A 14,428-nucleotide genomic window follows, 5' to 3' on the forward strand; every position below is an offset into this window, starting at 1 on the left:
AGGAGACATCCCAACAGAATTCACCAAGTATTCAAGCATCCTAAGAATAATGCACTACTAAAAAAGTTCTTGAAAAAAGTCAAAGCTGTTTCTTTTGACGCAGGACTTGAACTACAGTCAAGCCAGGTCAATAATCGATCGTCTCTCCACCAACAACTGAATTATGGATTGCAGAACGGGGTTAGATTGCCTTGTTCTTCAACAGCTTTGCTAATGAATATCCTTGCTTCTTTTTCTAAAACCCCTTAATTTATTAAAATGATAACTTTGGAAGATCTAAGACAGTTTCACATCCAGTTACGCCGGCTACAGGCGGCACACTTTGTGCTCAGCTCCGCTTTCAGCACGGCTGTCCCAGAGGTGCACTCAGGTATACGGCACTTATTATTACGCTAGAGATTTGCTACTGCAACCAAATGCCACCTTAAAGAAATAAAAAACCAAAATCGAAACAAAAGGAGCACAAGACACCAGCTGCGGTGAAGGTACAACACACTTGCACCAGAGCTGTGTTGGGGGATTCCCAGCCACTGTCACGATATAAACGATCAGGAAGCACGGAACAGCCAAAACTTACCCACTGACTTTAGGAAATAAAACGTACATCTTTATTTACAGACACAAAAACTAACATCGCTGCTATGTGCTACCAGCAAGCCAGTATCTGACAAATACTGTACAAAACTACACATACCGAAAAATCAAAGATGGAAGAAAAACCAAGGACATATACACTGTACAAAGAAGTTTTAACAGAAATGGAGTCACAGCTGGAGTCTGTGGCAAATAATATGCTGTAAAATAATCTAGAGAACCATTGCCTGTGCATCTTTGAAAGCCTGTGAGCTCAGCCATGCCACATACGGGGGGATTTGACATAACAGCGTTCTAGAAAAGATGCAAACTGTCCTATAAGCAGAAAGAACAAAGAAAACTAATACTGTACACGTGGGAAGGAATTTCATCAAGCAGAACACTGTACCAAAGCCAGAAATGAAAATACCAGTTTTAAAAAATCCTTCCGATTTAAAACGCCTCCCTTCTTCCCATGCTCGTATCTCACACGATTACAGCACGCTTCCGACCATAAATTAACACATCTCTTTACGACTCCTCTTCCTGGCTTTTAATGTCTGCAGCATACTTTGAAAATTTAAATACATGGAGATAGCTCAATAATTACAACTGGGAAAAAAAATGAAGTGTTGCATAGGAACCGTGAGAGTCACTACAAAACAAAGGGCATTAGGAAGGAAAGCTTTCTCTTAGCAAGCCGTTGGTCTAGTGCAGAAGGATCAGGCTGTAGGTACGGGACAGAGCAGTGTCTCTTGCCATTCCCACAAAGAAAACATTACAAATGTCATTAAGAAATAAAAGCTTGAAGTACAGCTGGGAAGAAGCTGCGAGCGTTCATCGTTCTTCTATTCTTGATCCAGAAGTGGAAAAGAAATAAAACAAAAGATCGTTTTTAAAAAATTCGAGTTCCATATGTTTTGTTTTTTATACGATCACATTGTTATTCATTTCATCTTTAAGTCTTGGAAAGATTACTGAAAAAATACAGTTAGGATAAATATTGGCTCTGCTTCTTTTCTAACTGCTAGTATACACCAGCAAAGGAGGAAACCAATTGTGTCTGGTAGTACATCTTAAAGGAAAGAAACAGAATAAAAACACTTGCAAGGACGGAAAGAAACTGCCAACACAGCTTTTCATATTACAGTCTAGATGAAAGCAAATAAACTGAGTATTTTATCTAGAGCTACTTTCCTTTGTTCCTCTTCCCACAAGCAGAGTCGTCCTTCACGTCTCAAATATCCACTCTATGACGACTCATTTTTTGCAGACTTCAGAGGGTGTCTTGATTCTTCGCTTTACGTCTCTATCCACTTGCGATGAAATCAAACCTGGCACATAATCAGTAGCAGTGTTTCACTAAGCATGTCAGCACAGAAGACATCGCACTGAACTAACAGAACAGCTGAGAAGTAGTGCAGCTAGCAGAGAAGGACCTACAGCTGGCCGAAATGAAAATGAATAGCCAAGGGAAGTCTGGAGGATACAAAGCCATACGGTACCGGGAATAAAAACCATACACTTTAGGTATTCTTCAATCCAGGAACAAAAAAATTACTTTAAAAAAGGTTGACAAGCTCTGGAGTGGCAATGTGTTGGGTACCAGCTCGGTTGAGAAACGGTGATACGTGACAACACAAAGGCAGTCCAATTAAGTCTCTTTGCAAATCGCATGACCTGAGAGTCAGCATCTTACACTGTTCGATGAAGAGGCAATTAAGGAAGAATGAAGGCCATTTCCTCTTCGATATTCATTTCTTATAAAAGTCACTCCCTGAATCCATGAACAATCAGGCTGCTGTATGATAGCCAGTCCGTTCTGACTGAGCATTTCATCTATTTTCCGTATTAATGGTGCCAATATAGGAAAGAACAGGGGAAGGTAAGGAAGAATGTCTTCATAACAATTCTGAGATTGCACCACCTGCTAAAGAGATCAAAGACAGGTGAAAAATAAATCATCAGGCTCAAACAGATGTTACAAGAAACCAGAGACCACCAAATGTTACAAGCATTTCCAGGAAAAAAAAAAAAAGAGAATAGGGTTTTCTAGATAAAGCTATTCTTTCCAGACTGAGATATGATCAACAAGATAGTACCTATGACAAATCGAGATCTTCAGTATTTCTGCTTTTCAGATCACGTGCATAGGCAAGGCCAAGGTGGCTAAGAACCTCTGAGCTTTTATTCCACAGAGGCACAAGCAAACTTACCTGGTGGAAAATTTTTGGACTCATCGACCCCAAAATCTCAAAGCAGAAACAACTGAAATGTGTTTCACCTCATTAGGGGTTAAATCAGAATGCTGCATGATTTTATTCTAAGACCATAAAATAGATCGAGCTTCCCAGTTTGTCTTTACTGAAATCCGATTTTGACACATCTGCTTTAACACTAGGATGTTTGCTGGCAGGCTGCACAGCACAGCCACAGAGACAGCCTGCAGCAGGCTCCAGGTCCCAGCCACGCAGCTTGCAGAACACGCTGTGTTATGGCAATTCAGACAACAGCTGCCAGAGAAAAAACGCTCACTGAGATGCAGTTTTAAGGACTGATTACTTATATCAGCACAAGGAACTAGCAGAACTAACAGCTTCATGCAAGAGGCACAGAGAAGCCAATCCGGCTCCAGCATGGCAAGCAGAAGGCCACTTCAGTTTGAAAGCACCTATTTGCAGGTGGTGGAACATTGGCAGACCCAAGAAAAAACTGGCTGCCCAAAACAGGAGTTATAAGCAAAAGCCATAAAGAGAACAAAGGAAGGCAGACACGAACTTCATGAGAAGATGGCTGTGAGCTTTGAGAGATCCAAGTGACAGATTTTTTTTCAGTGGACTGTTGCTTTCATCCTACGACTCATACAGATGCTTCCAACACTAACTGGTGGGACCTACTGCATGATCTGGTTGGTCAGTGGTACTGAACAAGGGAGCACAGTAACAGACGCTGCTGGGACAGCGGTCCACCCTAGCAATACCGATTATTTGCTATGATTATTTGCATCTGAAGCTCAGCAGCAATAGCAAGTAAAAATGCACAGAACAGACTATCAGTATTGCACCAAGAACTGTAAGCAAAACCATACAAAAATCCTCCCAGATATGATTTCCAATTATGTGCAAAAAAACAAAACCAGGGGCCTGTCTAGAATCTTGCTTTATTTGCAATATGTTAGAGGAAATGGGAGCAATATTTTCCTGCAGCTCTGTAGAGCAGATTGATGCAACAACGATTACAAGCTGCCAAGAGGAAAGTACACTGAGATCTGCCTACAGTGATGGATCAAGTAAATTAGTAAAAAGTGATAAGAAAGTTTCAGAAACATACACCTTGGAAAAAAAAGGGCAAAACATACCTGCTATTTAAACCATTTCTCTGAAAGCGATCACACATGGTTTTCTGAAGTGCTTATACAGTTACTTAAATACGGGTAAGATATTCAGCATTTTATTTTGAAACAATTAACCACTGAAATTTGTCTGGGAAGCCACATTGTTAAGTTTCCAGTGCACGTTCCTCTCTCTTTATGTCCTTTTGCATATGGCCACGTTAATTAGCAGCGCGATAAAAGAAAGCAATCAACAGGCTTGCTGATGAAGGGTTATACTCATCTGGTCTTCAGACTAGCCTTGTCCACCCAGCATGGCACAACAGAAGTCAGGATGTTTAACAGATGCCAGCAGACATCTGAGAATCTGCATTGACCCAGACAATTCCTTACTATTGTACTTCTAAGCAGATTGGATTGCCCCTAATGACCTGAGAAATCAAGAGAGAACTGCCCTGCCTGGTAACCCTGACACCAGAAGCTAGTTCGTCCTGCTCAGGCTACAAACAAGGTCTAAGGACTCAACTACCTGTTTTATTTCCAGATTTTGTAAGGTGCAATGTGAAAGGATTAAATAGAAGCCCAGAAAACATTCACCATGTTTTGCCACTTACAGCCAAGTTTCTTTCATCACATCCCCTTTTTCTGCACGTAGCAGTTATCAGTACTAGCACAAGCAACGTAACAGGAGCAGAGCAGGAAGGACAATAAGCAAGGTGGGTAACGTAGGACCAGCAGTGAGGGAAGAAAGGGGTTTAAAAAACAATAAAAATCAACTCTGTGCAGTCTAAAATCCACAGCAGCAGCTGCTGAGTTCAAGGAAATGTGAAATTTGATCTATCAATTGTATCGTGTCTTTGAATCCGTTGATATATCAGCGCTGAGCTCTCTGTGGAACTCACATCATTTAACCCAAACACATACTTCCCTTGCTACACCTGAGTGAACTTGTCCCATATATGCTCAAGTAGCAAACGAGACAGATGGGAAACACTGTCACCAGCTGGGCTCTCACACAGGGGACTGCAAGGCTCGTTCTAGAGTCAGCAACTAACAAAACATGATTTTAAAAAATGTAGAAAGGGACAACAAAACCTGTCCTCTTTTACAGCATCCATGCTTCCTGGAATTTAACTAAGGCTACTGCATAGCTGTGTGTAGAAAATTCAGCTCCTGATTATTATCTTAGGGTCCACTGATCAAACAGGCAATGCTCGATCTTTTACTACGCTCCTTTAAGCAGTGCTACTCTTTGCCTAGTGGAAAGTCACGGGGGTGTATTTTGGCAGAAACCATTTATAACAATGATCTGGTTCAGACAGGAAATGGAAAACCCCAGTTACGAGGTCATTTAGCTGAGTCCCAGACAAGAGGGAAATAAAACCTCTCCTAAATCAGCAGACAGTATTTCTAATCCTCAAAACCAGACTTTTGATACCTGCTTCATTTCCTAGTGCAGCTTACAGAACTTTTTTACACCATTAATGGCACAAAATATCAATTTAAGCTTCTGAACCCTTCACTATTTACATTTTTGCTGTCAAAACCTACCCAGCCAAACTGAGCACAGTTATCGTGAATGTAGGAATTGACAGAAGTTAACAAAAAGACTAAAGGCATCAAAAGATATTTTGCTTTTGAAATAGCGCTCCATCTCTACGAAAAACCCTACTTGCTCGTTATATGCAACACCACATGCATGGGTATCAGTTTTACTAAAATATTAAAAGCCCTTCCACAAAAATAAAGCGTAAAATCTTGCCTATCCTTGGCAGCAGCTAAACATCTAGTGAGCAGGTGCCATTTGGGAAGATAAAATGCTACGACTGAATTAAGTCAGGGTCTGTACAAAGCAAGGCCACCAAGCAAGCAACGACGCTCACGCTGGGTCCTTACCTGTCAAAGGCTGTCCCAGCTCCGCCTGCACTTTACCCTTCGCTGCTCCTTCCAGAGGTAAAGCACCTCTGTCCCCTTTGTAGAGTTTCGGTTTAAATGGAGAATCTTTGTCTTTACCTTTTGATCCTTTAGGCCTGCCTGCTTGCTTCTTCTTGGATTTACCATCTCCCTTCACACCCAGCAGCGGATGGACTTCTGTGGAAAGCAACGTGTTACCAAGAGGAGTTATCTTTAGGACACCTAAATCAGATGTTAAATACAAACAACGTTAAAAACTAGTTTTGGGATGCCTGTTCTCATTTCCAGTTTGAGAAAGGCCAGCAAACTTCACAGAGTATGGGGCCATTAATCATTGCTGTAAGAGGTAACTTCACAGAAAATGACCAAGTGACCACCTAGTATTCTGACTAGGCAAAGCTAAAAACTATGTCAGATGCAAAATAGGCACTAAAACAAAGGCAGCTTCTAATCACCATCATTAGGTACTCCTTGTAGTTCAATGTTGGTGGTTTTGGGCTTCTTCTTTGGTGCCTGAGGTCCGTCAGAGGAGGACTGCCTCTTCTTCTCAGAACCTATTCCCTCATCGCTTAAAGAGCTCTGAACAGCATCAGGGGGAGGCCCATAGGGGTTTTCTTCTGGATCTTCCACTTCAGGAGCAATGGGTAAGTAAAGCAGAGCCTTGGAGTCCTCCAGTTCTTCATCACTATGAAAGAAAAAAGTAGGCTCTCCTTTAAAACTAGTGCTCTTTGACATCTCCACATGCACAAACCAAGACCTGTCTCTGCAAGGAGCAGTCATGTATCCATGCTGTGTAGTTGGCCAAGGCATTTGGCAGCTTGAGAACTCTGTACAAATATCCAACACTATAACCGAAGACAGTAAGGAGCAAAGTGGGAGTGCTGTGAAGACAAGGCTTGTCATTCTTGGAGGGAAAGCATACCACACGAGTGTCACGGTCAAAGACTGCCAAATGTTCTCCTATGCAAGACAGATGGTGATTAACAGGAGACTCTGGGACAGAGAGAAAAGACAACACTCTTGACTGTTTCTCAGAGATGCACTGAGTACTTAAAAAAAAAAAAAAGAGGAAGGAAGGGACATGGCTCATCTTGGTTTTTTATCTTCCTCACCCAGAGCAGTTAACAACTGAAACATACACCTTCTTCTTGCTGTGACCACCTGACATGTAGCAATCCATACCCAAAGCTGCACCTCAGCCTCTGCAAGTGGCTTTTTACACAAGTAACTCTTTCTATCCAATACAGGAAAGACACAGAAGATACAAGTATGTTGGGAGGGCTGTTATATTATACTGCAATCTTAGTGATACATTTTGTATTCGTACTTTAAACAAAATTATTCTTTTACCTGCTACAGAAGGCAGCAATGGGATCCACGCTAGTTACATCCACTTCTTCATCTTCTGCAGCATCAGCACCTAAGAACCAGGGGAAAAAAGAATTAAAGACCAGAATTAAAAGAACAAATTACTTAGAACTGGTTTTAATGCTTTGTTCCCACAAGCCAATGTTATGTTTTAATACTAGAAAATGCTAGAAAAAAAAGTACTCTAAATGCGTGAGGTACTGCAGAGCCTGGTGAGGAGAGCTCTGTGGTGTGCTGGGAAGCACCCTTGCTTCTTTCTGTAGCAAGGACAGCCTTTTCCAGTACACAATTTTTTGGCACCACCAAGCGGCCAAGTTGTGCTGCTATTGATTCAAATTCAGCATCGCTTCTGGTGAGAGCAAGCCCATACAACCACGGGTCAGTTTGCTGTTGCCTTTAACCGAAAACACAATGCCAAGGGGAAGCCTTGTTAAGCAAATACGACGTCAGTTAGGAGGAATCACACTGACTGTCGATTTGTGTGTCTTCGTTTATCCACTGCTGCTTGCCACTTACTACCCACGTATGCTACCGTGACCACTAGCTTTAGTTTTTATTATGACCATATAATTGGACTACAAATCATTTGTAACAACTGAACTGCTGAGCACACCTTTGTCACACAGGAACACAGTTTAGGCGTTACCTGTCTGTTCTGGTTCACTCTTATCTTCATCTTCAATGTCAAACTCGGACTCCCTCTCTTCATATTCTACATTCTCATCCAGTTCTTTGAAGTCAGGCGCAAAGGCACTCCAGTTTTCCTACACCACAAATTCAAGGTGAATTTTACTTTACAGAGTAAGAGCAACCACAGCGAGGACTGGTGCAATTACAATCTCATGCTGCCTTCAAGCCCCCAAGCCATGTGCAAGATCACAAAAAGTCACGGCTCAATCACAGAGAGTCACATGCCAAATAGGAACCGCGTGAATCAGCTCCTACTGGCAATATGACCTTACTCCTTAAATATGGAAATGTACGTCGTTACCCCTAAAACCAAAGTGGTATGTTGCACGCTGCAGGTTTGGCACACGCACTCAGACTTCCTATACTCAACACATTCAGAAGGGCACCATCCATGCACAAAACGTCCCTGGGACTTAACACAACGCTTAATGTGTTCAGCAGCTGAAGCATACGCACCCTCCTCACATTCAACGAGATGGCAAACATCTTTCAAGTCAGGCAGGTGAAGCCGAGAGCTTGCTGAACTGGGATTCAATAAAGGATTTCAACACACAAACATCCAGTCAGCTAGAATGGAAACCACCAGGGAATTCTCTTAAGGAAATAATCTAAAACGCTTACCACTTGATTCTGAGCCCATATGGATACAACACCACTGGAAATGGAAGCTATGATCGGCCGGACAGGATGCCACTAGGTTTACGTGAAAGAGAGAAGAGAAGGAGCTTAATTGGTAAACAGAACTAAGAAAGCTTAGCTTGCAAAATAACAAGAAACACAGCACTAGTGGGCAGTGCTCTTACTGCTACATCCAAGAGCAGCTCTCCTCTGGTCCCATGGAGGATTTTCACTAGGTTTCCAATGCTTTTCTCCCAGATGTATAGGGCATGCTGTCGTGCCGAACCTGCTACTATATATTCACCATCACCAGAGAAACAACACTTCTTCCATGGGGTCCTGCCCGCAAAAGAAAAAATTCCAAGGAAGCAATTAAACAACAGCACAGTATGGAGGGCTGTTCTCCAGACCAAGAACTTATATTCTTATATCCTTCCATCCACAAATAACATTTCAGATCAAATTGTGACTCACAAGTTTCAAATAAAAACGCCTGTCCGTTACACCAAACAAATACTGAGTTACCCTTCTGTAGTGGGTTTACGTGGCAAGGTTTTGGTAGCAGGGGGGCATCGGGGTGGCTTCTGAGAGAAGGATCTCGATGCTGCCCCATGGTTGGTAAGGGCCCCACTGCTGACCAGAGCTGAGTCAATAAGTGATGTTGTTTGTGCCTCTGTGAGAGCAGATTTAAGACAGGGAGGGAAAAAAAAAAAACAAAAACAAAACCACACTGCACCACACAGCAGCTGGGAGAGTGAGAGGAGTGAGGAACAGCCTTGCAGGAGTCAAGGTCAGCGAAGGAGGGGGAGAGGTGCTCCAGGCACTGGAGCAGAAGTCCCCTGCGGCCTGTGGTGAGGCCCATGGTGAAGCAGGCTGTCCCCCTGCAGCCCATGGAGCACCACGGTGGAGCAGGGTTCCACGCAGCAGCCCGTGGAGGAGACCACGGGGGAGCAGGTGGACCTGCACCGATGGATGCTGTGGCCTGTGGAAGACCCCTGCCAGAGCAGATTCCGGGCCAGACCTGCAGCCCATGGAGAGGAGCCCATGCAGGAGCAGGTGAGCTGGCAGGAGCTGCTGCCCATGGGGGACCCAGGTTGGAGCAGTTTGCTCCCAAGGGATGGACCCCGTGGTACGGACCCATATCTGGAGCAGTTCTTGAAGAGCTGCTGCCTGTGGGCAGCCCACGCCGGATCAGTTCAGCAAGGACTGCATCCCGTGGGAGGGGACACAGCACAGGGGATGAGAGTGACCGAGAAGGAGCGGCGGAGAAGAAGCGCTACAGACTGACTATAACCCTCATTCCCCCGTACCGCTCGGGGGGAGGAGGTGGAAGAGGGTGGATGTGGGGGAAGGTGCTTTTGGTTTCTTTCCTTTGTTTCTCACTTCCCTAGCTTGTTAGCAATAGGCAATAAATCTTACTGTCTCCCTATGCTGAGTGTTTTGCCCGTCACAATAATTACTGTGCGATCTCCTCATCCTTATCTCAACCCTTGAGCACTTTTCATCGTATTTTCTCCCCGTTCCTCTTTGAGGAGGGGGAGTGAGAGAGCGGTTGTGGTGGAGCTCTGCTGCCCACTCGAGTAAAACCACCACACCTTCGTGCAGATGCTCCCATTAGTACAGAACACACAAAACAAAACCTTTTCAAGACAGGCTTTCACCCATTCTCCGGCCTCTTACCTGTTCACTAAATCCTGCAGCTTCTGCATCGGTTCAGGCTCCCCATCTCGGCCACAGGTTAAAATTTCACGGCCATCATACACCCTGATTATCCTGTCAGCTGTGTTTATCAAGAAGCAGCTGTAGGAAGGATGCCACAGAACATGCATTGCATTAAAAAAAAATATAAGAAAATAAAAAAGAGTCGGAATACGTTGCATGAAACAATTGTGGAAGTTGTTAAGACCTTGTACAGTCAGCTTGCAGCTCATCTTTAAAGACAGCACTTGATAAATGAAATAACTCACCTTCCTTTCCGAGCAAATTCAATTGATTTAATAGCTGTGGTGTTGCTGGTTCCAGTTGTCACTCTGAAGGAAGCAACAAGATCCTGAGTGTCTGTTTTTAAGACCAAGATCTGAAGATCAAGGAAACAGAAGGCCATCAGTGTCTTCATTATGACTCACTCCACTTTCGGCACCTTTCACATCTGCCACTAACCCTGAAAACAGAAGCCTCAGCAATCTACACAGGAATAGTTGAGGCTCTGCAGCTGTAGTTTCTACCAGTTGTGACATTAACATTGGTTTATTTACACTGGAAAAGGATCTAACAAATACAAAGACAACAGGAACACAAAGGCCTAACTCAGACAGAGATCCGTATGTTACAGATCGTCAAAGACGAAATGCGAAGGTGAAGATGATCGTGGCAACATGTCGGTTATTCAAGAGACATTCAGGAAGCCTTACTCAAAGCACAGAACGCAACCTGGAGACACCAAACATCTCGATAAAGACAGGAAATAATCTAAGCTACTGCGTCCGGTGCCTCTTGCTACAGTCTCACCTTCCCCTTGGCATTGCCTGTATAAATGTATTCCCCTCGCCTGTCAAAGGAGGCCACAACGTTGAGATCAGAATCATCATCCACGGGCAGAACAACGTGCTTGGAGTCTGACAGCGTTAGCATCACCGGCGCAGACTTCATGGGACAAACCAGAACTCTGTTTCTGCAAAGCAGTAAAGGAAGAATTAATAGTTTGTTCTCCAAAGTTCTCACATTTAGGAGCATACAAAACATCTCAATCTATGTTGAGCTCTGTAGAACAGCCCTGTGTTTTCTCTTGTCTTACACTGCAAAATGACATTTAGCTGCTATCTACTTTCACTTCCTTTCTTTCTCTGGAAGCTCCTCTACGTTTATAAAGTTAACTTATAAAATCTACAAGACATTTCCATGCACAGTTTTAAGAATCACCCTCACATTCACTCTCCTCCCTTCTTGATCCTTTCATAATAAGAAGAGCCACACCAAATGCAACCACGTAAAGGTGACAGGCTGAAAGCATCTACTTAGCAAAATAAGGCAAAGTATTTTAATAACCATTAATTTTACCAAAAGGAGAGCATTCAAACTTCTTTTCACATGACTTACTGGTCTCGAGGGTGGTACTGAACTTTCAAGATAGGCGAAGGAAATCGAAATCTCTGGTCGCAGTCTCCAGAGAGCACATCCCACTGTGACACAATGTTATCGGTTGAAGCGCTCACTAATTTGTGGCCATCTCGACTCCAGCTACAGTGCCAAGAGGGAATTCAAGTAGAAATTACTCCTCAAATGCATAAAATGTGTCCACCAATAATCACACAAAACTATCAGACCTAATTATCGGGTTCAACTATAAAACTACTAGCGTGAAAACAAGCTGTGAACACGTAACAGCCCCAAACTTGTTAGACACATCGTATTTTCAAACAACTTTAAAGGGAAACATCCTAAAACGCAACTCCGTATCCCACAGCGTGCTGCATTCCAGGAGCTACCACAAACAGGCATCAAGAGCAGTCGGGCTATCGCAGCACCTGATCCCCAGCAAACACAGACACAGGCAAATCCTAACAAAAAGGAGAGCAGCCTCTCGCACCTGGTGGCTCCTGAGGCAGTAGCTATTAGCTCAGAGAGCACTAAGCATGCAGTTACAGTGTTCCCTGGGAAAAAAAAAAACCTAAGCCCTCTCTCACCACAAGGAGCAGACGGGGTGAATGTGGGCGCTGATGATCTTGGCGATGCCCCTGGTCAGGAAGTCCCAGATGACGATGCGCCCGTCGTTGCAGCCCACGGCGAGCAGCGTGCCCCAGCGGTTGAAGGTGCAGGTCAGGGCCATGCTGATGCAGTCCAGCGTGCCATCGGCCTCCTGCGGGGAAGGGGGCGGTCGGGGTCTGGCTGAATGCTGCTGGCAGCGGGACGGGGACAGGGACAAGGGGTGTAGGAGAGGGGGGGTGTACAAGAAGGGGCACTTACCTCGGGGTAGTTCTGCCCGAAGGATTCTGCAACAAAATGCAAAGACAGCACCAGAGTTAGGGTTGGAAATCATTAGGGTTGGAAAAACCCTCCAAGATCACCTGGTCCAACCGTCCCCCTACCACCAATGTCACCACCAAACCCTGTCCCCAAGCACCACGTCCATCCTTTCCTTGAACACCCCCAGGAATGGTGACTCCACCACCTCCCCGGGCAACCCATCCCAAGGCCTGACCACTCTTTCTGAGCAGAAATGTCTCCTCATTCCCAACCTGAACCTGCCCTGGCACAACTCGAGGCCGTTCCCTCTAGCCCTGTCTCTGGCTACGTGTGAGAAGAGGCCGACCCCCAGCTCCCCACGCCTTCCTCTCAGGGAGCTGCAGAGAGCAGCGAGCTCTGCCCTGAGCCTCCCCTTCCCCAGCCCAAACACCCCCAGTCCCTCAGCCGCCCCTCACAGGACTTGTGTCCCTTCACCAGCTCCGCAGCCCCTCTCGGGACACCCTCCAGGCCTTCAACGTCCTGGTGCTGAGGGGCCCAGAGCCGAGCACGGGGCTCCATCACCCCCTGACTCCCTCCCGGTACCCCGTCAGCCTCCCGGGTCCGGGTCCCCGCCGCTCGGCCCGGCCCGGCCCGGCCCGGCCCGGCCCAGCCCGGTTCCCCCCCGCCGGCCGCCCCCGGCCCAGCCCCGCCCCCCCCCGGCCGCACCGAGCAGCTCCAGGTTCATCGCGGCGCCGTCCCGCTCCCTCCGTCCCCGTCCCCGAAGGACCCCTCCGGGGGCCTCCGCGCCTCGCCGCGCCGCCCCGCCGTTCGCCTGACGGATCGCAGCTCCCCTCCTCCGCCGAATCCTGCGGTTCCCTTCCCTCCCGCTCCGCTCTCCCCGGGGAGGCCTCGACCGGCGGGGGCCGGGTGGCGGTGGCTCCGTTCAGCCCGGTTTTGTGGCGGCGGGGCGGGGGCGGCGCTCAGGAAGCGCTGCGGGCAGCCCGGCGGGGGCGCACGCAGAAAGGTTCCGGGCGGGTTCCGCGGCCGCGACCCAAAGGTTCCGGGGGGCGCCGCCGGCAGCTCGGGGCGGGGCGGGGGGGTGAAAGGAGCGGCTTCACCACGGGTGAAGGGAGGGGAAAGGTGGCAGGAAATAAAAGAAAAATATAGTAAAACCACAACGGTTTGGGTCGGTCGCGATGGTTATTGCACTTTTTTTCCCCACACGCCCTAGGCTCGTTACGTTTTCCTCACGTTTTCCTTTCCCCGTCAGGGCCGGGCCGCACAAACACAAAATAAATCGCGAAATAAAACAAAATAAAACACGAAATAAAACACAAAATGAAGGCTCGGCCCCGCGCCCGCCCCTGCCACGGCCTTGCCGGGAGCAGCTGGAGCCCCCCCAGGGAGCTGCGAGCCCCGAGCAGGGCCCCGGGACATGGGGAGAGCTCCGCAGCCCCTTGGCGAGCCCTTAAGGGGAGTAATTAACTCTCCTAATTAAGGTGTTTGGGCCTTCGCGTTCTACAGGTGTGGTGGCACAACGCTGCCACAGCCCCTACCAGGGCCACCCAGGGCTCCCCCTGAAAGCCCCCCAGTGTCCCCCCAGCCGCCCTTTCTTATTTATCGGGGTTTTCTCCCAGCTCACCTCACCCCAGGTTGTGTCTGCAAGGGAAGGCAAGAATTGTGCTGGGGCATCCCACACGTAGAGCAAGTTCCATCACCTCTCCCTCTGTACTTGAACCTTGCACCTAGAGCCTGCCTCCTCGATCACCTCGAGCCGTAGACCTCAGTCACCTTTGTTTACAAAGTAGTTTTGTTATATTTTTTTCCCCCCAAATCTTCGGCCTGAGCTCCCCTTTAAGCAGGGCAGGCCCACAGGCAGGGAGTTAACTGCTCACAGAAGTCAGCCCCAGGTGCTGGGAGTTAGCTTTTGTTTAAATAACAGGAACAGCTGCACTGGTGTGCTCCCACACACAACAGCAGCCTGGCAGGGCA

At 46.7% G+C, this 14,428-nt stretch overlaps 1 protein-coding gene across 4 annotated transcripts; it reads right to left on the reverse strand.

The window, feature by feature from the left end:
• Nucleotides 1-581: 581 nt before the first annotated feature.
• RBBP5 (RB binding protein 5, histone lysine methyltransferase complex subunit) lies at nt 582-13,321 on the reverse strand. Of its 4 annotated transcripts, none has more exons than XM_035347010.1 (14): nt 13,163-13,321; nt 12,458-12,483; nt 12,178-12,350; nt 11,591-11,731; nt 11,003-11,165; nt 10,462-10,571; nt 10,175-10,294; nt 8,680-8,833; nt 8,498-8,569; nt 7,833-7,950; nt 7,169-7,238; nt 6,274-6,503; nt 5,918-5,995; nt 582-2,500 (listed from the first exon to the last, which is right to left on the reverse strand). In XM_035347010.1, the coding sequence occupies exons 1-14, from the start codon at nt 13,179-13,181 to the stop codon at nt 2,475-2,477; spliced, it is 1,500 nt and encodes a 499-aa protein (XP_035202901.1). In that variant the 5' UTR covers nt 13,182-13,321; the 3' UTR covers nt 582-2,474. The 4 variants fall into 4 exon arrangements, with proteins under 4 accessions (XP_035202901.1, XP_035202900.1, XP_035202898.1 ...); XM_035347009.1 differs by having other exon boundaries at nt 582-2,503; XM_035347007.1 differs by having other exon boundaries at nt 5,801-5,995; nt 13,163-13,320.
• Nucleotides 13,322-14,428: the final 1,107 nt, after the last annotated feature.

Source organism: Oxyura jamaicensis, chromosome 26, assembly GCF_011077185.1.
Source record: "Oxyura jamaicensis isolate SHBP4307 breed ruddy duck chromosome 26, BPBGC_Ojam_1.0, whole genome shotgun sequence".
In the NCBI taxonomy this organism is placed as follows: Eukaryota; Metazoa; Chordata; class Aves; order Anseriformes; family Anatidae; genus Oxyura; species Oxyura jamaicensis.